General features: G+C 54.9%; 1 protein-coding gene across 2 annotated transcripts in view; it reads left to right on the top strand.

Annotated features, from left to right (window-relative positions):
* EFR3B (EFR3 homolog B) overlaps positions 1-22,159 on the top strand; it is a 41,633-nt gene extending 19,474 nt beyond the window's left edge. The window contains exons 5-23 of one of the 2 annotated variants that reach the window (XM_075048877.1): positions 3,000-3,121; positions 5,649-5,798; positions 7,053-7,187; positions 7,548-7,626; positions 8,999-9,134; positions 9,663-9,824; positions 10,450-10,561; positions 12,437-12,488; positions 12,720-12,892; positions 13,567-13,642; positions 14,513-14,674; positions 15,016-15,147; positions 15,260-15,327; positions 16,070-16,197; positions 16,606-16,697; positions 18,277-18,325; positions 18,670-18,773; positions 18,893-18,942; positions 19,143-22,159. In XM_075048877.1, the coding sequence (XP_074904978.1) occupies positions 3,000-3,121; positions 5,649-5,798; positions 7,053-7,187; positions 7,548-7,626; positions 8,999-9,134; positions 9,663-9,824; positions 10,450-10,561; positions 12,437-12,488; positions 12,720-12,892; positions 13,567-13,642; positions 14,513-14,674; positions 15,016-15,147; positions 15,260-15,327; positions 16,070-16,197; positions 16,606-16,697; positions 18,277-18,325; positions 18,670-18,773; positions 18,893-18,942; positions 19,143-19,248 (2,088 nt within the window). In that variant the 3' untranslated portion in view covers positions 19,249-22,159. Of the gene's footprint in view, positions 1-2,999; positions 3,122-5,648; positions 5,799-7,052; positions 7,188-7,547; positions 7,627-8,998; positions 9,135-9,662; positions 9,825-10,449; positions 10,562-12,436; positions 12,489-12,719; positions 12,893-13,566; positions 13,643-14,512; positions 14,675-15,015; positions 15,148-15,259; positions 15,328-16,069; positions 16,198-16,605; positions 16,698-18,276; positions 18,326-18,666; positions 18,774-18,892; positions 18,943-19,142 lie in introns of both variants that reach the window. The other variant, XM_075048876.1, reaches the window with a different exon arrangement.
* The last annotated feature ends 3,020 nt before the right edge of the window (positions 22,160-25,179 follow it).

The following is a 25,179-nucleotide window of genomic DNA, read 5'->3' as shown; positions in this document are numbered from 1 at the left end:
GATGTCATTCCCATTTTATTTTTCCTTGAACCAACACTGATCTTTCATTTAAACAGCTCTTCCCCCACCTTGATGTTCCTCTGCTAATGTATTTATGTCTGATGTATTTATAGGTGGCAGCGTTATCCCTTGCCAGCCGTTGTTTTGCTTCTCCAAGGCAGCCACACTCCTTGCATTCCCCCTGCGCTTGCTCCCTGCTCGTCCCAGCCATGTTTCAGTTGGAGCTTGTCGGCTTCAAGCACAGGAACCCTGAGCTGCTCAGCCCCGCACCCCTTCAAACCACAGCAGAAATAGTGTTGCATTTCAATGTTTTAAACTGTTTTCTCAGTGGAAATACGGCGTGAAGCTGCAGAGCAGCTTTCGACTGGGATGCAGTGCCCATTAGTGAAAATAAGTCACTTTCCCTGGAGGATTGATGCCTCCTTCCCTGCCAGCCCAGCTCTTGCTGGGTCATTTCCATGTATCCTGGTGCTGCTTTTTGCTATTGGGCACAGGTTGGCAGCGAGACCCGTGTGGGTATCTCCCCTAATTGCTGCATGGTGTAGCACTCTTGTAGGGGCAGCGAAATCTTGGAAGAATGAAATAGTCTGTGAGCAAGTGGCAGAGTCCTAAAAATGTCCCATAGATGGAAGAAGGAGAGGCTTTGAGGCTGACTTTTCTCTGTTCTTGGCTGCTTTTTACAAGTTTGGGCTCTGCTGGAGGCTGCAGGTGAAAAATGGATGCAGAGAGGGCAGGCAGCTGCCTCCAGCTGTTGGCAGATGTGAACACTGTGCCGCATCCAGTGTCACTGGGCATGGTGGCACCACGGGAGGATGTCTCCCCTGAGGACAGAGGCGAGCAGGGCTCGCTGTGCCTGGCAGCCACCCGGGGAAGGTGCCCTCGGGGCAGAGAGCCGAACCACGAGCGCTGCTGGCGTGGGTGGGTGGGCTGGTATCCCCTGGGCCTCGACAGCTTCAGAATACGGAGCGCTGATGAGGTGGTCTTGTTTGGTTGCCTGATGGCACAAAACGAGCTGCTGTGATTGGCACGGGTGTAGGATTGATACCTGCAGGTACTGGCTGCAGAGAAGCCGTTTCCTTCTTTTATTTCACGATGCTTCTTGGCCACGGGATGCCTGGGACGGCTCTTCCAGAGCTGCCTCAGGGAGCTCCGTTACTGCTCCTCACTCTGAATCCTGCCCTTGCCTCTGGTTGCACGTGGAGTTGTCATAAGCGTAAAAAAACTACTTTGTGAGCTGCCTGGTACAGAGGTTCCTTATATAACAGTCCTGCATTTTTCTGGTGAGTAAGAGGAGTTTATCAGTTGGAGCCAGTCCCTGCACTCTGGGAACAGTTCCTGGCAGGGCTGAGCCGGCTCCTTTCCTTGCACAGAGCCAGCTTTTGCAGCTGACGTTATTAATAGCCCGGCGCAGCGAGTGCATGCTAATCGGTGCCTGTGTGATGCGCTGGGACGGGCGGACTGGCTTTGCCAGCTGCGGAGGGGCACCGGTGGGTCATTTGCCTGCTGCTGTCCTGGCAGGGCTGGATGCTAGCAAATGCAGAAAGCAAGAAGTGAGAAAAGCCTGCAGAGAGGGTCGGGGTAAAGAAGGAGCTCCCGTGCAGCATGGCATCTCCGGAGGGTGCTGAGCACCCTACGAAATGCCAGGTGGACAGGTAACCCCGTGGAGGTAGGTTAGGTTCTCCCAGCTGGAAGAGGAACCTAGTATTCCTGATGCCTTGGCCCAGGACAGCTTGCCTGAGTGATGTGGGATTGCTCGGTGCGACCGCAGAGCTTCGTGCCACGCTGTCCGAAGCAGTGGGGCTGCACCGGCATCGGCACCGCTTCGTTGCTCTCCCAGTGTTGCTGGCTAGCAGTTAGCAGCTGGGGTGGTTTTGGGGATTGCTTGGACAGGGAGCATCCTCTCCCTTCATTGCATGCCCATGCAAATGCCCTCAGCTGTCCCAGCATGCTGAAGCAGATGCAGCACGGGAGCACAAAAGCAGCCAGCAGCTTTCTCTGCCCGAAGTCTTGGCAAGCAGCTGCTTATGATTTGCTCTGAGTACGATGATAAAGCGCAGGGACTCGCTGGCACGATGTTTGTCTCAGGCCAAGGATAAACCTCGTCCGTTCACAGCACCGGGCACTGTTGCATGGATACAGGCTGAATGCTCTGTATGTTCCAGCCAGAAGCTGGTGCCTTGGATTTTGTGGCAGCTTTTGTGCTATTGAGGTTTCATATATTTTTCCTTTTTTAAAGCTACCTCTGTCGACATGGATGACTTAAGGTTCCCCCTTCCTGCCCGACCCTTTGTTCCCATCTTTTCATGAATAGGCTTTGGAATTCAGAGGAAAGCTTGAAAACATGTTTATCCTTTCTTCTTCCTTAATTCTGTCCCTGAAAGCTTAAAAGCCAGATCTGCTGGTCAGCTGGCATTTCTGGCAAGCTCCACGCCTGTTGGCGTGGCCATGCTGGAAGGGAGCGATGGGACCTCGTGCTGCTGGGTGCTGCGGGTGAGATCTGGGGTGTTGTTAAGAACCTGCTTGCAGTTGGTTTCTCCACTGGCATTTCCAAGGCTGTTTTCACCCCTGCAGCAGTGTTTGGGAAATGTTGGCTGGGTTTTGTGCTGTCTGGGAGGATGGAAAGAAGCTGGGGGCAAATTTATCCTGTTACAAGTGTGTGCTGCATATTAGGGATCCCTAACTCAGAGCCTCATTGCACCCCTAAATGCCCTTTACAGGGATCTCTAGGGGTTGCGGTGAGGTTTGCAGCATCTGCAGCCAGGCCTGGGTGCTACTGGAGCTCAGTGGGGCTGCGCGGTGGCAGGTTCCCACTTGGGGACCCCAAGTCCTGGGTGCAGCTGGGCAGCCTGACTTGTCATCCCGAGCACACACCGAGCTGCTGTAGTGAAGAGCCCTGTGTCACACTGCTGAAGCCCACAGATGTTTGCTGGTTTGGAGCGGAATTCTAAGAATATTTTTGCCATGCCCTCTGAGCTGACGCCCTCTTTCCTCTCTCCCAGTTCGTGAAGTTTGCCAACATCGAAGAGGACACCCCATCTTACCACCGCAGCTACGACTTCTTTGTCTCCCGCTTCAGTGAGATGTGCCACTCCAGCCACGACGACCTCGACATCCGGACAAAGTGAGTGCTGCGAGCGGGATGTCCCTGGCCCCGATGGCTCTGAGAAGATGTCCTGGGGGGGCTTCCCTGTGCCCCCAGCCTCTGCCTTTCCCAGAGAGGTGCCTGCTTTTGGGGACAGGTTGGATGTGGGCTGCATGGATTGACTGCTTTGTGCTGTGATGGAGATGCGCAGTGATTCCCCAGAGCTGGGCGCGCTCAGGCTGCTGTTCTCTACCCTCCCTTATTTTCCAAGCATTAAACCATGTTGACTGCATGGGAGGATGAAACAGGAGCCTAGAAAACACAGCGCAGCTCATGTCCAACCTCTGTTGCTGTGTGGGATATTGTGTGCGGCATTACACGTGTGTGAGAGAAGTTGGTTTGCATTTGCTGTCCTGAGAGCGGGGCACAGCTGGTGACAGGACAAGGGACAAACGTGCCCTCGGGCTTCCAGCTTCTTTTCTTTGGCCAAAATGTGAGCATGTAACACCTGCAGTCTGCCTGTCACAGGGCTGCCTCAGTGCATCTTTAAGCATTTATCGTCTTTGCTCCAGGGCCATGGCCCGCGGACAGCCGGAGCTCGGAGCAGGAGGTAAGGAAGTTATCCAGGCCCCAAAAGGAAGGATGGTGAGGATGGGAAGAGATCCCCCACTCTTAGCAGAATGAATGTTCACTCAAAAACTGCCTCCTGCAGCCATGTGGTCTGTTATTTTCCACATTTAAGGGCGGTTACGTCTCTCTAGACAGCGTTGAGGACTGACTTGCTTTGCCGTGATGGGAAATGTACCCCGGGGGGATTAATTACAACTAAAACAGACAGATTAATGTTGTTTACTGCTGCCAAGGCCAGGCCTGTCAGTGGTGTATTTAAAAAGACCCGGCGCTTGAAATGGCCCTGTGAGGCACTGATGGCATAGCACCTGTGGCTCTGGGCAGGCGGCCACTGCTGCCAGAGACAAGTTTTAAGTAGAGCCCAGATGTCAGGCAGCGTTAGAGCACATCGTGTTGGTGCTGTTCCCGGAGCTGCTGTACCAGGGACCGGTTGTCTTGCGGGTGGGTGAACCCCTGAGGTTCACCACTGCTCGTGGAGGCTTGTCTCCAAGGACCAGGCTTGCCTCCTTTTAACTCTGCAGACTCACAGGGGTTTTCTTCCTTAATAAGGAAATAATGTCGAAGGCTCATTATTTTCACTTGACCTTCAGGGCACTGGTGATGCTGGCTAAATTGCATTGGAGACTGGAAGAGAGAAATTCTGCAGCTCCTGTAATTAAAAAGGAGTGCACTGTTTTCCTGGGCCCTTGGTCCCGCTCAAAGCTCATTCCTCAAGAATTGTGTCTCGGTCGGGTTATTGCCTTGATCAGATCTGCAAAATGTGTTAGGGACACCTCAGAGCCGGTTATTTAATGCATTTATTTCTGCAGATAAGCATGTACTATCTTTCTCAGGCATTAACAGTGGGTGTTGAGGGGCTGGTTTCAGACCTGGGAATCCTGCTGCGTAGGGAAATTTTTATTGATGACTTTATTAACTAGAGCAGAGTCAGGATTTTCGGACCCAGAAGGGACACCGGTGTCAAAAAGCACCTAGGCTTCCCTAGCATCCAGCATCCCCGTGGGTGCAGCTCGGCTCTGCAGCTGCTGGGAACGGGGGAAACGGGAAAACCCTCCATGCGTGCCACAGCCAGAGAACGGAGACTTGCTAGAGCCAAAACCAATTCTTCAGAGAGCCCAGGCTCGCCAGTGCTACCTCTCCATCTTGGCTAGTGCGTGCCGTGGAGATGTGTGGCTGCTGCTCGCCCGGCGGCCTCCTGGGAAAGACGGCGGATGGGAGCTGGCTGCTGCTGCCAGGATGATTTTTAGCTGGTTCAGAGCCTTTCCCGCTCGCATCTGTTGGGCTGCGGGAAGCCATGTCTCCCGGGGATGCGAGGCAGTAGGATTGCCTTGGGGTATACCAGGCCTGGAGCTGGGATTGAGAGCAGCCCTGCAGAGAAGGACTTGGGGGTACTGATGGATGAAAAACTGGACATGAGCCGGCAATGTGCGCTCGCAGCCCAGAAAGCCAACCGTGTCCTGGGCTGCGTCCTAAGCAGTGTGGCCAGCAGGTCGAGGGAGGGGATTCTGCCCCTCTGCTCCGATGGGGTGAGACCCCACCTGGAGTCCTGCATCCAGCTCTGGGGTCCTCAGCACAGGACAGACATGGACCTGTTGGAGTGGGTCCAGAGGAGGTCACAGAAATGATCCAAGGGCTGGAACACCTCTGCTATGAGGACAGGGGCTCTGAGCAACCTGGTCTAGTTGAAGATGTCCCTGCTCATGGCAGGGTGTTGGACTAGATGACTTTTAAGGTCCCTTCCAACCCAAACCATTCTGTGATTCTATGATTCTACAACTGGGGCGTCACCTGCACGAACCCCTCCAGCAGTGCAGAAGTCAGTGTCTTCTCTCCAACTTCCTGCACAGCTTCATCCGTATATATGTATCTGTATATAAATATAAAATAACGTATGCTATATAGATATGTAGCATTTTGGTGTCAATTTGTTCCCTAGGATCCGGATGTCTGGCATTAAAGGCCTGCAAGGAGTGGTGAGGAAGACGGTGAACGACGAACTCCAAGCCAACATCTGGGACCCACAGCACATGGACAAAATCGTGCCCTCACTGCTCTTCAACTTACAGCATGTAGAGGAGGCTGAAAGGTGAGTGCTTGCTGCTGCCGTGACCTATCTGCTCCACCAGCAGCTTCAGGGCCAGGGGACTGCTTTTGCCAAGGTTTTGCAGGGCAGAGGCATTGCAGGCTGATTTGTGCCTGCAGCTCGTGAAAAATGCAGCCAGTGGCTAGAGGAGAAACCCTGTGAGTATCTCACTGAAGGATGCTGCAGGTGGCAGGAGCTCTGCATGTCACCCGGTGCTGTGAAAGTTATTGCTATCTTGGACACTGCAGGGCACCGTGGCTCCCGTGGAGCAGAGAGCTCTCCGCACTGTCCCTGCAGTTAAGGCATGCTGTTTGCAAAGGCTCTGAGCTGCCCGTTCAGTGGGCTGACCTCTGTGAGGGATTCCTGCTTAAATGCTACTGAAGCAGTTATTTTAAAGGCAGGCAAGAAGAATCTCAGGAACCGAAATATGGCTTTGCTCACTGACCCTCCATTCTTCCAGCGTAACCCCCTGCCGGCTGCGTGCTTGTCACCAGCTGGGTGTTTGAAGGGGAGATGCTTAGCTGAGAAGAGCAGAGCAGAGAAGCAGGCATGAATTCCTCCTGGGATTTTCCTTTTGAAGGTTAAGAGAGATGTGGCAGCCCTGGAAAGCTGGCTTCTGACCAGATGCCTTTTCCCTTTTTCTTGTAAACTGAAGCATCAAGGTGATAAAAGCATTCGTGGTGTTTGTGTGATGCCAAACAAGCCCAAGTGTGGAAAAAAGGGATGGATCTCCTCTGGGGTGTGCGTGTTCAGGGTGACTTGTGCCGGGCTGTGACTGCTTTGCTCTTCCTCCCCTTGGAAGCTGTGTTCACCCTGGGAGGACATTATGTCCTGCATCTTCACTGATGAGATCCTTTCCCGTCCAGAACCGTGAACCGTGATCGTCATCCCAGTCCCAGGGACGCAGGGGCTGTCCCTGCTGCCTGGCACAGCCTGGTGCTGCAAGCGGGGCCATCCTGGCACGTCCCCCTCCTCTGCAATCCGTGCACCCGTGCTTGCTCTCTGATCTGGCTCAAATCCAGCAGCGCTTTATCGCTGGGCTCTACTGGGACGGAGCTGCCTGGCAGGGTGACGTTTGACTGCTGTGGGGTGGCCGTGGCTGTGTGAGGGGTAGCCCACGGCCCTGCGCAGCACAGGGTGCAGGCAGATGCCAAAACCATTTTGCTCCAACCCTCCCTGGCCGGGTTCTGTGCCTCTTCTCCCCCACTGCTGCCACACACTCAGCGCCGCTCTCATCGCCCTCCTCTGCTTTCACAGCCGCTCCCCCTCCCCGCTGCAAGCCACCGAGAAGGAGAAGGAGAGTCCTACGGAGCTGGCGGAGAGGTGTCTGCGGGAGCTGCTGGGCCGAGCAGCATACGGCAACATCAAGAACGCCATCAAACCCGTACTCATGTAAGTCGTGCATCCCTCATTTTTGGCACAAAGGAAACTGAGGCACGGGGAAACAGCCAATGCGGGCCAGAGCTGGCGCGAAGGCATGGGCCCCTCTGGCTCCCCTCGGCACGGCACTGGAGGTGGGAACTTGGTTTCAGGCTGAGCTCTCATTTTTGGATGCAGCGAGGAATATAGCACGGGATAGATAGCTGTCGCTGAGAAAAGTCACCCGGGAGAGGAGTTTGTGTCCCTGCCCTTGCCTGCAGCATTTGGTTCCTGCTGCTTCTGGCTGTCCCTGGCACTTGGTGCTGCTTTGCACCCCTGCAGGGTTTGTGGGACCAGCAGTTACTTTCATCTCCATTTCCATCTCTTTCCCAGCCACCTGGATAACCACTCACTCTGGGAGCCGAAGATCTTTGCCACTTGCTGCTTCAGGATCATCATGTACTCAATCCAGGTGGGGAGCTGGCGGGACTCTGGCTGGCGGCACCGGTTGGGGATGCATGTGCATGCTTGGGAGCATCCGCGTCTGCCTCCACGCCTGGGCTGAGTCAGAGCCGCCGCCGCATTGCCGCATCCCGGCAGCGCCGAGTCCGAGCGCTCGCAATGAGCTCGGCCACCAAACGTGCCCCAAAACGGGCTAGAGACAGGCGCAGCCCAGGTGTATGGCGGCGTGGGCTGGGGGCCCCATGGGTATGTGGGGAAATGGCTGATAGGTGTTAGTTAACCTGGCTGTGCACCAGCCATACGTGTTTTAGGATGCTGCTCATGGAGCTTGTATCTCAGTCCCGGGAGCGATTCCCTCCCTCTCAGCGAAAAGCAAAGCCCTGCTGAATCAGACGGGCTAGCAGCGTGCTGTGAAACACTCCAAAGGAAGCAGTTGGGCTTCCATGGAAAGCTGCCTCTTTCCAGATCGTTGCTGTGTAAATCAACCCAAGCTTCTCATCCCCACAGAAAAGGAGAGGGGCTGTCTGGGGTGAAAAGTGCCCTGGACAAACCAGGCATCGTGACAGCACCTGCAGCCCAGCATCCCCGTCCTTAGACATGGGGATTCTTGGAGACAGACCCTGCCAGCCTCTCCCCTTCTCACTGGGGGCTATGGAAATGCAGTTTAGGTAAACCCCAAAGTGATGGGAAGAGGTCCATCCTTTCTTTTTCCATGTGGATCTCAATGAAACTGTTTGCATGGGTCCCTGCATGCTCTTGGGCATGGTGCTGCCTTCCCACCCTGCTCCCACTCTGCTGAGGCTGTCCCAGACCTGCTGCCCCACTTCACCCCTTTGGAAGTTTGCTTCGCTTTTGGATTTAGCCAAGCCACAGCTCTGCTTGGAGAACTCTTACAGTGAAAAGCAGGTCTCTGCCCCCTGCTCTCGTTTCTTGTTTTTAATCCTGTAAACTGACTAAAACCCTTTACAGTGCTACTAGATTTTATAAAATCCTGTTAATGCATATTGGAAGCGTCAGGTCACAATAACTCAGCAGGACCCTTTTGAAGTATAGATGTCTTTGGGAAACCCTGGCAAAAATCAAATCTTTTCTCCCTGAAATCCCCAGGATTAGTTTTCACAATTTCCTTAGATCTGTACAGCTCTTTAGATCATTTTTCCCGTGCAAATTGCTCCAAGCTTTTGCTCAGTCATGTAAAACAGGCTTCCTCCAGGTGCCTCCTCTCATTTTGCATCCGGAGCTGTCTTGGAAAGAGCCGGGCAGGGACTCGGTGCAGCTGGGCATACATGCAGGATTTGTCCCCGGTAGCCGTGTGGGTTACAGAAACGGGCTGTCACCTCGTGCATGCAGCACTCGTGCTGACGTTCATGCTCTCTTCCCAGCCGCAGCACTCCCATCTCGTGATCCAGCAGCTCCTGGGGCACCTGGATGCCAACAGCAAGAGCGCGGCCACCGTGCGCGCAGGCATCGTGGAGGTCCTCTCGGAGGCAGCAGTGATCGCAGCCTCCGGATCTGTTGGTAAGTGAATAAACTTATCCTTTCCATCCATCTCTTTGCCCTTTTATTGCGGTGGGAATGGTGAAGAGGTGCCAGACGTTTGGACTGGGCTCTGGCGTGCGCCCAGGTGTGAGCTGGTGGGGGGGATCCAGTCCAGAGCATCCATGGGTGCTTGGGGTCTCTTCTGTGCCATTTCAGTGCTCCCAAGCGCAACACCCATGCCCATGTGCAGCAACCTAAACCTGGAGGGCTGAATACAATGCCAGCCTTCGCCTTTGTGACAGGGGGCAAAGGGATTTTCAGGGGCTTGCTGTGAATATGCTGAGCTGATGGTGCTCCTGGAAGGACATTTCTCTCCTGTCTTGACCAGGGAAGCTGGCGGGGGCTAAAAGTCACTCTGTGTCTGGCCAAACTGTTTTCAACCTGTTCATGGGGTGATGGGATGCACAAAACACATTGTCCTGTGGGAAACTACAGCCTCCATCTCCACGGGGAAAGCTGCTGCTGTCCTCCGGCGATTCTCCACCGTCTCTCTTCTCCCCCCCCCAGGCCCCACGGTTTTGGAGGTGTTTAACACCCTGCTGAGGCAGCTGCGGCTCAGCATCGACTACGCGCTGACGGGGAGCTACGACTGCGCTGCCGGCGTCAGCACCAAGATCATCAAGGAGCACGAGGAGAGGATGTTCCAGGAGGCCGTCATTAAAACCATCGGTGAGGTGTCCCGCCGTGCCCGGCGCAGGCTGCGCTGGTGGGTGATCCCCTGCGCGGTGGGTTTCTGCCTTGTGCCTCTACGGGATTATCTGGGGTGAAACGAAGTCGCCCTCATCCTAAAAGCGGCGATGGGAAATGAGGTTTATCGGTTGCAGCGCGGCTGTGAGCGTGGTGGCGGGTTATCGGCAGGTGGCATTGCAACCCCGGCCATCCCCGGCAGAGCTGCTGTGTGCCGGCAGAGTCCTGTTTCTCCCTGGGTAGGAGACCCCGAGGAAGGGAAGGAGAGGAGGGAAAGAGGGCAGCCTGCCGCAGCCACTGAGGATGGGGATGCACCAGCCCCAAAAAACGAAGGAGTAGAGGCAGGGGTTGGCATCTCTCAGCCTCGCCCTGCCTGGGCCTGGGGCTGCCCCACCTGGGAGGCGTTTTGACGGGTCTGGAATTGCCCTGAAGGTAAAGCTGCCTGCGGGTGCCAGATCCAGGCAGGGCTTGTCCTATCCCAGCCTGGCTATGGGGGTCCGACAGCCAGCTTGGAGCGGGGCAGGCGGGCAGACCCCGTGGCACTGGCTGCTTCTGGGGAACGGTGGGCTACGCCTCGCACGCTGCCAACTGGCTCTTGTCCCCGCAGGGTCCTTCGCCAGCACGCTGCCCACCTACCAGCAGTCTGAGGTGATGGTCTTCATCATGAACAAGGTGCCGCTACCCTCCTCGCAGCAGCCCATCGAGGCTGGCAAAGCTGGGTGAGAACGGCCGCCTTCCTCCCTCCTCTTGCTCCCCCCTGCCCTGCTCTCCCCGCTGCTGTCCGGTGTGTGGTGACACGAGTCTTCGAACGCGGGGCTGAAAGTGCCGAGGAGCTCCTGAAACTGTTCCCACCTTGAGGTGGCCTTTGGGGACAGAGTGGAACATGGGCACATTATCGGAAAGGCTGAGCATCGGGAGCTTCCACCGAAGAGCGAGGGAAGCTGAGCAACGTGCGATCCTTGTTTAAAATGCTTTGCTGTCTGCTGCAAATGTGATGACAAGGGCCCCTTGAAACACTGGAGCATCAAGGGGAAGAGGTGTTTACAGGCAGTGGTGCTGCAGTTGAAGTCTGCGTTTCTTAGGGTACCTGCTGAGAGATTCAGCTGTCAGGAGCTCGGTCCCAGGGTGTCGTCCAAAACTAGCCAGGAACTAAAAATAACATTCAGGGGAGTGACTTTGGCTGTCTCAGGCAGCGAGGTGGCCGCTGGTGAGGGAGGGCTGTCTGTGGCTTTTGAGAAGCTCATGTATGGCTTCGTGGGACTGGCTGCTCATCGCTGCCTTCCCCCGCTGGTGCGTGGCCCCTCTGAGCTGCCTCTGAGCTTTTATTAACACTGAGCAGGAGGTGGTATTTATACCCAGCGGTGGAGGAAGAGAAGGAAGGGAAAACACCCAAACAACATAATTGCTGAAGAAGTGTGGGAACAGACCATGAGAGCTATTTGGAGCGAGGGTATCAGTGCTGAAACATGTAGGTAAGGAGCAAACAGATTTTCATGCTATATTTATCTTCAAAGTGCGGTCAGGCTCTTCCCACTTGTCTCTGATGGGAGAGAGATTTTGCTGGCTGATAGGAGACACGCTCTGCTCCTCGCTCACATGAGGGTAATTCCCGATGCCTGTGTTCAATCCCAGTTCACATGGTGGGAGACACACTGGGTGCTGTGTGCCCTTCGGCCAGGGCAGCTTTCCTTGCTGCAGGAGCAGAATTGGGCTCATAGCCCCAGGATGGCAGTCGCTTCTCAGTGCTGGGCTGGCTGTGCCAGGCTGTTTGTCACTGCTCCTTTATCAGCTCCCCCGGGAGCTCCGCATGAGCTTCCTCCGGGAGAGTTTTTAGATCTCATCTGACGCTGTGTGAAGGATGGTGCTTGCTCTGGGTGTGTAGGTGAACCAGGAGTTTGCAGAGGAGGTGCGACCTGCAGTTCAGCTTATGGGGATGCTGCCATTTATAGTGCAGCTCAGTCCCTGGGCAGAGGTTCGCAGCACAGGCAGCATGTCATGGGACAGCCTGGAAATACCTTGGGGGCTCCCTGTGTCCCCCCGGGGCTAGAAAAGACTGAATTCAGACAGTAGAGAATGCAAGGTTTCTTCTTTTTTTGCATAAAAGCCCCCCACATCACTGAAGTGGAAGTGTGGTTCGTGGTGGCTTTGCAAGAAGTGAGATGGGAGCAGGGGTACGTACCTCCATGGACAGGAGGGCTTGGGTCTTACCAATTTTCAGCTGCTTAAAAGTGAGGAGCCTGTTCAGAGCCAGTGCCTGGTGTCCCTTGGGAGTCACTGTGGGATGGGGACATCCAGAGGCTGGTTCATCGTCCTGAGCTCAGCTTGCGCCTGCCTGGAGATGCGAGTGCTGCCTTGTTTCTGATGCCTATGGCGGGATGTATACTTTGATATTCATCATTCCTTTAGCAGCCTTTTTGCTGGCTGTTAAATCTGGAGCTCATTTGCTGGAGACCTTTACAGCATGGCTGTTTGTGGTGGTGACTCTCAGGAAATTCGTCCTGCCCTTTCTGAGGCTTTTCCATCCTTTGGGTATGGAAGGAGGGTTGTTTTGTTTTCACTTGGATTTTACCATTTGTTTCTTCTCTCCGTGGCAGGGAGAACCGGAATCGGCTGACACAGATAATGCTCCTGAAGTCCCTCCTCCAGGTATGAACATGTCACCATCCCCGCAGGAGTGTCCAAACCCCACAAGACCTGGGGGGGTCCCAGCTGCTGGCATGGCAGAGCTGAGCTCAGGGACCCTCTCCCCTGGCGTGGTGTAGGAAAAGCTCAAGCTGTACTTAGTCTTCTCTGATTGCATCCCCTCTTTCTTGGTGTGTTTTAACCTCCTTCAAGTGACACTGTCACATTGCCTCCCTTTTTCTTTGACGCTTGCAGGTCTCTGTGGGCTTCCAGTGCAGTAACATGCTCACGGCACTTCCCAGCGCCTTCCTGGACAGGCTGCTCTCCGCAGCCCTCATGGAGGATGCTGAGATCCGCCTCTTTGTCCTTGAGATCCTCATCAGCTTCATCGATCGCCATGGGAACCGGCAGAAATTCTCCACCATCAGGTATGTCCAGGGGGCTCCCCAACAGGGCTGGGACCTGCAGACCCTGCAGAGTGGGCTTGGGAGGGAGATCTGCTGGGGCTGGGAGCGCTGGCAGGATTATTAATAAATCTGGTACCAGTTCTGGGGTGGTTTAATGCTGCAGATCAGTGGTCTGCTAAGAGCCAGGTGGGTGGAGGGTCTCCCTGAGAGCCTGTGCCCAGAGGGACATGGGACCATGCTGCTGAATGTAACTGTGGTTAGACAGTGGTCCCAGGAGGACGTGCAGGAGCAATAACCAACTCGAGTGGGTTCATTGACTGCGTTGCGTCCCCATGGATAGGCCTGCTGGGCACTTGTGTTGTCCATGCTGCATTACCTTGGAAGGTGACTGTAATCCCAGATGGAAACACCTCCATGTGTTTTGCTGTGGTCCTGCTAATCCACTTTGCTTGCACACTTCTTTGTAACTTACCTTTGTGTTCCTGAGTGCCACTGCCTTGAAATCCTGTAGTGATTTGCCTCAGTACTCTTGAATATCTGAATTGCTTAGATGGGTTTTAAAAGCCACCTTTAGTTTTCCCCCTCGGTTCCTCCTGGACATCTAGTTCCTGGCCAGCAGCTCTGCAGGCATGCGGGAATCATGCCTCCTCCCTCCGGTGTCTGAGTTTTCCCTTCCCCTTGGCCTTTCCTTGCAGCACCATCAGCGACATCTCGGTCCTGAAGCTGAAAGTGGACAAATGCTCGCGCCAAGATACTGTCTTCATGAAGAAGGTAGTGTCAGGGTCTGGGTCAAGCTGTCCTTGTGCAGACCAGTGTGAGGACTGTGCCTCTGTTTCCCCAAGTCACACTGAGTCTTGGAGTACCATGATGCCTCTAAACCTGGGGATGTCCCTGGGAAAAGCCAGTGGGATTCAATCATCTCCATCAGCGCTTCATGCGTGGGCCTTTCTAGGCTCCTAAATCTGCTATTTGCCCCAAGGAATGTGTACCTCAGGATCTGCTGGTATCACAAAAGCTATTTATCAAGTGGCTTTCAGAGTTGCCTGATTTTATTTATTTTTATTCCCCCCCACCCCGCTGCCTCCTTAAAAGACTTCCAGGGTGGTGCAAACCCCTCTGGAGCTAACTTGAGGCCAAGATGGGATCAATTTTTTACCTTGCGCACACCAGGGAGCAGCAATGCAGCACTCAAACCAAAATCTGTCGCAGAGCTGAGTTTCCCTTGCACCAGCATGTGCCCTGCTCTCTCCCATGCCTTGCTGTCAAGTGATGTGTCTCAGGGCTTTATATTTCTGCTGTGGTCTGAGCCATGATTTCTGTAATGCTTCTGCAACAGAGGCATCCTTTCCCTAGGCTTGGTGCTGCGAGTGCTGTTTTCCTGCCCTGGGCTCTGCTCTTGGACCTGCCGGTGCCTCTTCCCCATCAGGGTCCAGCATCAAATGGTGAAACCCCACCTGACAGTCACAGCTCCCTCTCCCTGGGCCTTTCTTCATTTGCTTGGTGACCGGAGGAGCTCTGCTCCCTCCCGCATGGATGGAGGCCCCTTTGCTGAGCCCTGCTGCTTTTCTTTCTCTGCGTTGATGGCAGTGTTACTCGTAGGGGATGCTCAGGGGGTGACCGCATCTCTCCGTGTCCCCACAGCATGGCCAGCAGCTCTACCGGCACATCTACCTGATATGCAAGGAGGAGAGCAATGTGCAGGCTCACTATGAGGCTCTCTACAGCATGCTGATGCTCATCAGCATCGAGCTGGCTAACGAGGAGGTCGTGGTGGACCTCATCCGCCTGGTGCTGGCCGTGCAGGTAGGCAGCAGGGAGCTGGATGTGCTGCTGGTGCTCAGCGCCGTGGGGGGGTGGGCTGGGATGCGATGGGAAGGAGGCTCTGGGAGGGGGGCTGTTTTGGAGTTGGGGTCTCTGAGGAAGCAGGATGCAAGTGCCTCACCTGGTCTGAGCTTCTGCCACCGTAGTGGGATCAGGCCAGCATGCTGGGGGGAGATCCCAGTCACCTTGCCAGCCTCTGAAATGCTGCAGACCCAAGCTCCAAAAGCTGGGATGTTTGCAGGGCAGGGGATGCCATCAGGTGGATGGGAACCATCCAGGGGCATTGTCTGTCCTCATCTCATGGGTCTGTGTCTCTGCTGCAGGAGATTGCCCAGATCAACGAGGATAACTTGACAGCGTACAACCGCTGTGCGCTCTTTGCCCTCAGTGCAGCTTACCTGAACCTCATCAGCCAGCTCACCACCGTGCCCACCTTCTGCCAGCACATCCACGAGGTGCGAGGGAGGGTCTGGGGACAGGGCTGGAGCCTTGTCCGTGGCAACTCTGGCATCGACTCTTCTGGCTACCCGTGGGGTTTGAGCTTGGCTCCTTGCTTGTCTTCCACAGGTCATCCAGATGCGGCAGAAGGAAGCTCCCTATCTGCTCCCTGAAGATGTGTTTGTGGAGAGACCCAGGTAAGAGCCTGGAAAATATCTTCTTCCCCACTACCTGCTCCTGAGGGACTGGCATCCTTAAGATCGTGGGCGATTAATGGGTTTATCAACCCTTCACTTGCCTGTGCTTGTCTCCTTTCCCATCTGGGGATCGCACAGTGGGAAGGACATCAAGTGGTTTTCAGCCTGTTTAGAATCCGAGGAGGATTCCATGCAGCCAGGGAAGGGGATGGCCGCCATGGTTTGCGCTCACAGCCAGCCAAATGCCGGGATCAGCTCTGCAGGCTGATCCTTCCCCTTGTCTGACAGCAGGATGGGTGTAGATCTGCTATGTCATCCTGCTGCTCCGCCGTGCCACCGGCTCAAGGATGCCTGCTGCGTGCTGAGCATCCGCAGGCCAAGGCTGGCTGGGCTGTCCCGTTCCTGCTGGCACGCTTGGCGTGGGTCACATTTGGTGGTGAGGTCCCTTACAGTGACGCTGCCCCCAGTGAGTGCCACTGTTCTCCTGAGACATTCCCGAGGTCAGGGTGGTGCTCCCTGAGTGCATCCGTACCCTTCGTGATGGGGCGAGAGCCCTTCTGAGACTCTGACTTTGTGCCGGTGTGCGCAGAAATAGCGTGATGTAGCCGGGCTGTGCTGGAACTAAGCAAAGCCATGAGAGCCCTCTGTTTCTGACCCAAAAGGGACTGGAAACCCTGCTGGCATGGTTCCCCTAGCAGGAGAGGTGCTGCCATCTCCATTGGTTTTTCCTCTATCTCCATAGGTTGAGCAAAAGCCTTGACCGCCTGGGCCCGGAGGTCTTCTTCTGGCAGAGCAAGATCAGTGAGGTGCTGGGCGGCAGCGGCTACAATTCGGACCGGCTGAGCACACCCTACATCCCCCAGCTGACGGGTACGCACCACCCTGGGGCATCCCGGAGAACTGGCGGGGAAAGGAAACTGGTCCCTTGCTCTGCAGAGTTATGAGGGTGTGAAGTTCTTGTCCTACATGTGGCCCTGTTGTTTTTCTGCCCTCCTTTAGAGGAGTAGCCTTGGGGAAACTGAGGCATGAAGTGGTTAATTGGGAACTTTCTGGGGTTGGCACATGTACGGCTGACTGGACGGAAGGAGCCATGAAGTCTGTTGGGCTTGGCTCAGTCCTCAGTTCTGCTGGTTTGGATGAATTTGGGTGAATGGCTCAGATGGACTGCCACCCTGGGGATGGGATGTGAGGCCATGTTCCCCGGGGGCTGCCTGTGCTCACCCCACTGCCCCTGAGATGGCTGCAATTAGCTCTTCTGCCCTTTCTCTTCCTCCCCAGATGAAGATCGCTTGTCCAAGAGGAAGAGCATTGGTGAGACCATTTCCCTGCAGGTTGAGGTGGAGTCGAGAAACAGTCCTGAGCGAGAGCAGGTACTGTGTTACACCAGAGCTGCAGGGGCTGCCTCATCCCTTCAGCACTGCATACTTTTAGTAACCTGACAGTATGCGGTTAAGCCCTCTCTAATTCTTCATTTGGCTGCACGCATAATTGCTCCACTGGCTGCGAGCACAGGCGCCCGTAACTCAGTCCTGGTGTGTCTGGCAGCGAGCGGGGTCAGAAAGACCCCAACTCCCCCTGACGCTCCCCTCCAGGCACTGACAGGTCCCAGCCTGCAAGGGCAGTGTGGTGGGTTGACCCTGGCTGGACACCAGGTGCCCACCAAAGCCGCACTATCACTCCCCTCCTCAGCTGGACAGGGGAGAGAAAATATAACAAAAGGCTTGTGGGTTGAGATACGGACAGGGAGAGATCACTCGACAGTTACCATCACGGGCAAAACAGACTCAACGCAGGGAAATTAATTTAATTTATTGCCAAACAAATCAGAGTAGGGTAATGAGAAAAAAACCCCTAAATCTTAAAACACCTTCTCCCCACCTCTCCCTTCTTGGGCTCAGCTTCACTCTCAGTTTTCTCCACCTCCTCCCCCTCAGCGGCGCAGGGGGACGGGGAATGGGGGTTGCGGTCAGTTCATCACATGTCATCTCTGCTGCTCCTTCCTCCTCAGGGGAAGGACTCCTCACTCTTCCCCTGCTCTGGTGCGGGGTCCCTCCCATGGGAGACAGTCTTCCACAAACTTCTCCAGTGTGGGTCCTTCCTACGAACTGCTCCAGCGTGGGTCCCTTCCGTGGGCTGCAGTCCTTCAGGCACAGACTGCTCCAGCGTGGGTCCCCCATGGGGTCACAAGTCCTGCCAGAAAACCTGCTCCAGCGCGGGCTTCCCACGGGGTCACAGCCTCCTTCAGGCATCCCCCTGCTCCGGCGTGGGGTCCTCCCTGGGCTGCAGGTGGAGATCTGCTCCCCCGTGGACCTCCCTGGGCTGCAGGGGGACAGCCTGCCTCACCGTGGTCTTCCCCACGGGCTGCAGGGGAATCTCTGCCCTGGCGCCTGGAGCATCTTCCCTCCTTCTGCACTGACCTGGGGGTCTGCAGGGCTGGGGCTCTCACATGTTCTCACTCCTCTCTCCTGGCTGCTGTTGCGCAGCAGTTTTTTTCCCCTTCTTAAATACGTTCTCCCAGAGGCACTACTTCCATCTCTGATGGGCTCAGCCTTGGCCAGCAGCAGGTCCGTCTTGAAGCCGGCTGGCATTGACTCTGTTGGACATGGGGGAAGCTTCTGGCATCTTCTCACAGAAGCCACCCCTGTAGCCCCCCCACTACCAAAACCTTGCCATGCAGACCCAATCCAGGGAGCCACACAGCAGGAAGGGTCTCCCACTGCTGTTTGGGTGGCAAATCTTTACTTTCGGGGAGGTGTAAGGCCTGGCTAGTCCAGCCTGAAGAAACATTTTAAAAGCACTCTTTGCCAGGAAAGATATCCCTGATCTTTAAGGACAGACTGTGTTTTGGTGCAGCAGTACAGCCTGGGACACTGGTTCTGGGTTGTTGTAATCCCAGAACGGTATCCTGTGCTGTGCATTGAGCCTCATCTGCTTTTCCCCTTCTTTTAGAGAGCACCAGCAGAAGAGATCACATACGAGACGCTGAAGAAGGCGATAGGTAAGTGAGGGAGCCGGCCGTGGGAGGGAGAGGTGAAGGCTGGCGCGGTGTGTGCGTGGGTGCTGTCACCCCTGCGTCTGTGTGTGCGCACCACGGATGGATGAGTCCCTGGCACCTTGCCGTGGCAGCATTGCACCCAGGCTGCAGGGTGACCAAACAGCTTCATAGCTCTTCCTGGCCCTGGAGGTGTTCCTGGTGGGGCTGGCCCCAAAGCCAGACGCTGGAGACCCTCTCCTTGGCTTTCTAGTGATGCCCAAATCCACGCTGTCTGCTGGGGAGGTGGGGATGTGGTGGTCCGTGCAGGTAGGGAGCAGCTGAGAGCCATGTCCCTTCTGCTTCAGTAGACAGCGTCGCCGTGGAGGAACAGGAGCGGGAACGGAGGCGGCAAGTGGTGGAGAAATTTCAGAAAGCCCCATTTGAGGAGATCGCCGCCCACTGCGGTGCCCGGGTAAGTTGGGGCTGCAGCACTTTAATCCCTGCAGTGGCACTGCTGGGGAGAGGCGGACGGTGACGATCTGCGGTCCTCAGGGTGCAGCCGCACTAATAGGGCTGCCGTGTGTGTTACAGGCGACGCTGCTGCAGAGCAAGCTCAACCAGATCTTCGAGATCACCATACGGTGAGTTGGGGCGACGGCTGAGCACGCTGAGCCAAGCACAGTTTGTCGAGCCACCCGAAAATCTGCTGCCCCAGTTCCCCTCTGCTATGGTGGCACCGGGGAGACCTGCAATGGTGCAGGAATGCGCATTTTCCGCACCAGGCTTTGCTTTCTCACCAAACATCTCTGTAAACCACCTCCTTCCATCTCTTGTGTTTCAGGCCACCGCCAAGCCCCTCCGGCACCATCACAGCCGCCTACGGCCAGCCCCAAAACCACTCCATCCCGGTGTACGAGATGAAGTTCCCAGACCTGTGCGTGTATTGAGGGCGGCTGTGCTGGTGGGGCAGAGCCACCGTCGCACAGCTCGCACCAAAGGACCTCCTGGGGAGAGACTGCTGACCCTGTGGGGAGCGCGTCCTCGTGCAGGACGGGTGGGGACACGGACACCGAGGTCACCCCAAGATTCATTGGCACCGCAAACCCGTCTCCCGTACTTTATTTTGTGACCCTCTGCCTCCGCAACCATGTTCTGCAGCGGTTGGTGGTGCAGGAGGCTCAGGGCACAGCGGCGCGGGGAGGTGGGTGTTTGCTGTGACCTCCCTTTCTGGTTTTGTTTTTCGGGAAGGGGAGAGGAGATGCTCTGGCTCCGGGCGGAGCACGTTGGGTATGTACATCTTCCCAGCATAAAGCAAATCTGGTCCCTGGGGAATCCCTCCCCGCATCATCTATCGGCCACGTCAAGAGCCCCAGCAAGGGGCAGGGCTGAAGCTGGAGGGTGTGAGGCTGTAAAAGGCAGGAGGGGGTCTGGGGTGCAGCGTGCCGGAGCCTGGGGCGACCGCAAAACCAAAGCCTTCTCGAGCTGGTGCTTGAGGCAGGTTGCTAGAGGGGGGGGACATTCCCCATGCCCAGCTCCTGGCCTGTGAGCCTGCATCTCCCCATAGCCCCCTCGTTGCGTGGCAAATTCCCCTGGGCGCTTCATGGTGCCCCGATGCCCTGGACGGACAGTTTGCCCGGTGCAGCACGAGGGTGGCGATCGTCCCATCCCAATGTGGGGGCACGCAGCAGCCTGGCTGGTTCCAGGTCACTTGAAAACAATTTCTTTTTTTTGGGGGTAAAAAACCCACAAGAGCTGTGCCTCTCGCCCGGGTCACTGGCAGGCTGCTCGCGGGGGACTGGTGCGACTGAGCGCGCAGGCAGCGTGCCCGGGCATGCAGTGGGGTGCCTGGGGCGGTGACACGAGGCACGAGCAACCACCGTGCTGGGGAGTATTAACACATTAACCCACTGTTTTCATATTTTTGGGTTGGGTTTTCACAGTTTTGGGGTTCCTGTCTCAAAGAGAGAATTTTTATTTTTTTTTTTTTAAGCAGAATCACTTTGACAAAGCCCAATCTTAAATCAGGTGAGCCATAATCACAAAGAAACCCCAGTACTGCAGGAAATAGCTGCGATAAGAGGTGTTTTAGAGCATACACCCTGCAGACCCTGCATCTGGTGGGCCGTGGATCGCACCTCTTCTTGTGCAATAGGATAAAACTGGATTTGGGCTGGGGGAGATGAGCCTATCGAAGCTTTGCTTTAGACACACGTGGTAGAATATTCTGGGTCCTACCAAACCAAAACTGCAAGGTGAAGACAGTAGGGACGGGGAGGAAAGGTCGCTTGGGGGTATTCAGTCGTTCGCAGGGGGTGTTCAGTCATTCGCAGGGGGTGTTTAATCATTCACAGGGTCTCTCTTGCTCCCAAATGCCTTTTGAGTATCGGTGCACTAAGGCTGTTCACAAGGCGAGCTTGGGCACACTTCGCAGTCGGGTGGCCTGCAGCTTCCCCACCGTTGCCATCCGAGCAGCCTGGGGGTCCCTGGGGGTCTCTCCTGCGAGCTCGGGCAGCCCCTTCCCCTCCGGCCAGACGTGCTGCTTCTGTCTTTGCCACACGAAGAGACACAGCTTTAGACATCTGGAGACGCGGGAGCTGCTTCTGCACATCGCGGGGGGACAGCAGGTAAAGGCGGCCGCCCAGCGTTCGCGCCGGCTCTGCCCGTGCTCTGCTGGGTTGCTTCAGCCACGACCCATTTCTCTGCCACCTCTTGCTGCAGATCTTCAGGCAGTTATTTTAAGCTTGTAATTACACTTTACCATCCCCTTTTTTTTTTTTCCTTGGTGGCGGATACAGTTCGCAATTGCCCCAAGGTCACCACTTGTTTGTGTGGTCATGCTGTAATCTGGGCTTAGGAAATGATCTAGCTTAAGAGGACAGGAAAAACAAGGGTTTATTTTAGTCCCTGGGCTGGATCACAGTGCTGCCCCACTCCCAGTGTGGCTCTGCCTGTCCCAGTCCTGCCCAGTGCCAGAGCCTCTCCCTTTGCTGCTGCCTCTCCTCAGGGTCCCCGTGTGTCTCCATCCCCTGTCCACAAACCCTTTTTGCTCCCCAGGTTACGCCTGGTCCCGCTGGAGCCTGAGTTTTGGCTGGGACAGGTTTTGGGGTCGGCAGCAGGAACGCGAAGCAGGGTGCTTGGAGAAGAAGTGTTTGCTTTTGTGGCTGTTTTAATGAAAAGCACTAAAATTTTTAACAAAACGCAGTAGGAAAAGCAATTAACCCCCAAATTGTGTGTCCACAGGAAAAAAACCTCCAAAACTCTTCAAAACCACACCAAAGGTGGGAAGATGAGCACAAGGTTTGCTCACACTGAAGGAGGGGAGCCACAGGGACAGGACGGGGCACATCTTGGGGCGCCCATCATCCCTTTTGGGGCAAAAAATACCCCCGGCCTCTGCTCCCAGGCATTGGACTGTGGGTTATCCCTGCGGAGCAGCCCCCGGTCCCGCCAGTCCCGATGCTTTTCCCTTGCTCTGCTCCATGGGACCCTGCAGCGGGGCCGGGGCCATCGCCTCCCAGCCGGCTGCATCCCCCAGCATGTCTCACCACTCCCCCTCCGCATTTTGGGACCCAAACTCCACCTGTAAATGTTCCCCCCAGAGACACACACAGTGTAAGTGACCTGTTTGTACATCACGTTTAGTTTAGATACTTGTGTACGTATAGATGACAAAGTATATTTCTATAAAGTCGTCAGTTTAGGTGCATGTGTGCGTTTCCATCTCTGTATTTCGGAGCACTGTGGTGTTCCCATGTGTAGCCGAGGGCAGGGGGTGAGTGGGTTGTTAAAAGGGCCAAGAAGCCGTTGATATTTTCAAATGCACCGTCTTAATGCCCTTTTCAAATAAAAGTTGATGTTGCCACCTTAGGGGCTCTGCTGTCTTGGCGTGGGCAGCTGGGTGCTGTCTCTCTGCCCTGGGACGATGGGTGGTTGCTGCTGGGATGGAGAAGGGAAGGCACGGGGTGAGGAAGAGGATGGCCTCAGCTGTGGACAAGGTTCCTTGCTCCAGCTCTGTGCCCAGGATCCAACCCAAACCGGGCTTCATCTTTATCATCCTTTATAATTCAGTATTTCCTCCATTTTCCCCTGTGGTGGTGCATCTCCCACCCTGTCCTGGGCCACTCTGCAATCTCGGGAATTCCGGTTTGGCCTTAGCATTTGTGTAATGAGTTGGGCGGTTAAGCATCCCTTGACCGTCCCGGGAACTCTGGCATGGCTAAGGTGGGGAGCAGCACTGACCCTACCAAGGACTCCTGTTGCCCAGTGGAGGTGGGGAGTGGGAATATTAGTCATCCCCTGAGAGCCTTGGAGCATCCCTTATCTGGTTTTAGTTATTCCCTGACAGCCTTGGAGCATCCCTTATCTGGTTTTAGTTATTCCTTGACAGCCTTGGAGCCTTCCTTATCTGAATCGTAGCTCATGTGAAAAACGTGTGTTACTGTGCCGGTGTTACTGGAATCCCAGTAACTTGCTGATGAGTAAAGGTAATCGTCTGGCAAACCTATAAAGTGGTCCCACGTGAGACCCTTTGAGCTCTCCTGGACCGCCGCGGGTCCAGCTGCGCCCAGCATCTCCCTCTGAGGGGGATGCCTCTCGGACCCCGCAAACTCTCCGGCTGGTGAAAATCGGAGGACCGTTGCCGAAAGCTGACAATGGGACCTGGGCTGGTACCCTTTGCTCCTTGAGGCTCAACCCTTCTGCCGCTGAGAAAGATGCTGAGATGCTTGACGTGAATATTTTCACTGAACTCGAGAGGAATTTTTAACAGGTATACCATTGCTTATCTATCTCTCTCTCAGCATCTGTGTGCATGTGTGTGTGAATTAACCCGGGTATGCTATAGCAAGTACAAATATTGCCTTTTTTAAATCCTATGATTCACCTCAAACTGTGAACGAACCTCAGACTGCTGTTACACACATAATCCCTTTAGACATAAGCTGTTGCCTGAGTCTGGGACTAGGAGTTGATCCAGCCGCACCTGAGCTCCATCAGGAGTTTAGAAAGCAAGGGGGTCTTCTCTGAACCTCGTGACTCAACAGGAGGGTCTCCCCTCCCTTTTTACATCCCCAAGCTATGTGCAAATTATAAAAAATCAGTTCTAACTCTATTTTCCTTTGTATGTTTCTCTCTTAGCCTTTTGCATCTTCAGTCTCTGAATAAATAATTCTAGTTTGATTCTAACTTGATTTTCTTTTGTACATTTCATCTGTGTATTAAGTAATAGAGTGAACCTTGCCATCAAACTCTGTGAATTCACACTTTTTATAAGTTCCTTTAAAATCATTTTTGCTAATACCCTTGATGGTGATTCTATAAGCAGTCCAAACCACTCATTTCGTGATATTCCCCCATCCTGCAGAAGCTCTCTGCAGTGCACAGGGCCATGGGGAAAGGTCCTGAGCTTCTGCTCACAGAATGCATGAATGTGCACAAACCCACCTGACAAGGCCAAAATGGGAGATAATGACACCTGGAAAGCTATTTGAGGGACGAAAATATACGTGGTGGGCACCGTGCCACGTGTGCTCCAGCCGTGCACGTGCTGCACCAGCAGCCCCTCTGCTCCTCGCTATGTTAAGGACTGATTTAGAACATCTCTTAGCTAAGGAGTGGGGGGAAAAGCACTAATAGGAGCCCTGTTTTTTACTTTAGCAGTATTTCCACCATCTTATACCAAATAAATGGGGATGCACAGCCCCGTGCATCGCAATCCCAATCCCCAAAGCCGCTCCTGTTCAGAGCGGTGGGTTCATCCCACTGGGGCATCTGCGGCTCTTCTGCACTCGCTTTCCATCCTCGAGTGGGGCGGGAGGTGGTGGGAAGCACAAAGCCAGCCCGTGAGATCAGCATTACGATATTAATGCTGGTGGTTTGCTGCCTGGGAAGTGTGTAAAAGGGGGACTGGGCATGGTTATGCTTTGGCAGCAATAAGCTGTTAGTTGGGCAGAGGCGATCAAGGTTTAATTCCCCATGAAACTGGTTTTATACTTGGCCTCCTCCCCAGCCTGCCCCCCTGCTTCACTACATGAGTTAGCGGCGTTACTTTATAAATAATGGAGCTTTTCCTAGTCCCCAGGCTCTTCAGCATTATTGTTTAATGGCAGATTAATGAGTTTACCTGGGAGGTGTGTGCTGGGGGAGCCTGGCTCAGTGCCTTTGCTCCTTGGGACAGCACCCAGAGGGTGCTGCATTTCCCCAAGCTGCCAGCAAAAGCTGTCATCTCATGTCACATCAGCATGGAGCTCCTCTCCGGGACCGAAACACATGTGGCTGGGGTGTGCAGGAGCTGGCCCCCGCCAAAATGCAGCCCCTGGTGCCCTCTCTGGGCTGGCTGCAGCGAGCCCACCCCTGCTGGAGCCCCGTGGCTGGCTCCTGTGATGCTCCCAAGCTGGGGGTGCAAAATTGTTCTTTCTCCCCCCACCCTAAAACATGGTCCCCAGCACTTTCCCAGCCATGTCTCTTTACCCCGCAGCTGCAGGATTTTACTTTGCAGTTATCTTTTCTGCCCCTTTACAAACCCCAGAGATATTGCTGACACCTGTTTAGCTTGCAAAAAAATTTATTGTTATTTTTTTTTTTAGAATTCTTTTAATCTATCATTTACAGTATTGTACAGCTCAGTGAAAATATGAAAATCATCCAGTGTGCTCCAAACTGGGCATCATCCCCGCGCGTGTCCAGTGGGTGCGGCAAAGCGGTTGATGTCTTTATCCCTGACCTCTTCCCACCCAGTGAAACCCGGGAGCGGAGCCGTTCGGAGTACTAATTAAGAACGACGTAACGAGTGATCTCTAAGTGAAACACATGCCAGCGGGACACTAAAGCTACGGGGAGGGGTGGTGGAGGGGGTGGGCTGCCCCTGGGGCTCTCCCCCA

Source organism: Buteo buteo, chromosome 17, assembly GCF_964188355.1.
Source record: "Buteo buteo chromosome 17, bButBut1.hap1.1, whole genome shotgun sequence".
Lineage (NCBI taxonomy): Eukaryota > Metazoa > Chordata > Aves > Accipitriformes > Accipitridae > Buteo > Buteo buteo.
The sequence above is the reverse complement of the archived record's forward strand: the minus strand, read 5'-3'. Positions and strand labels throughout refer to the sequence as shown.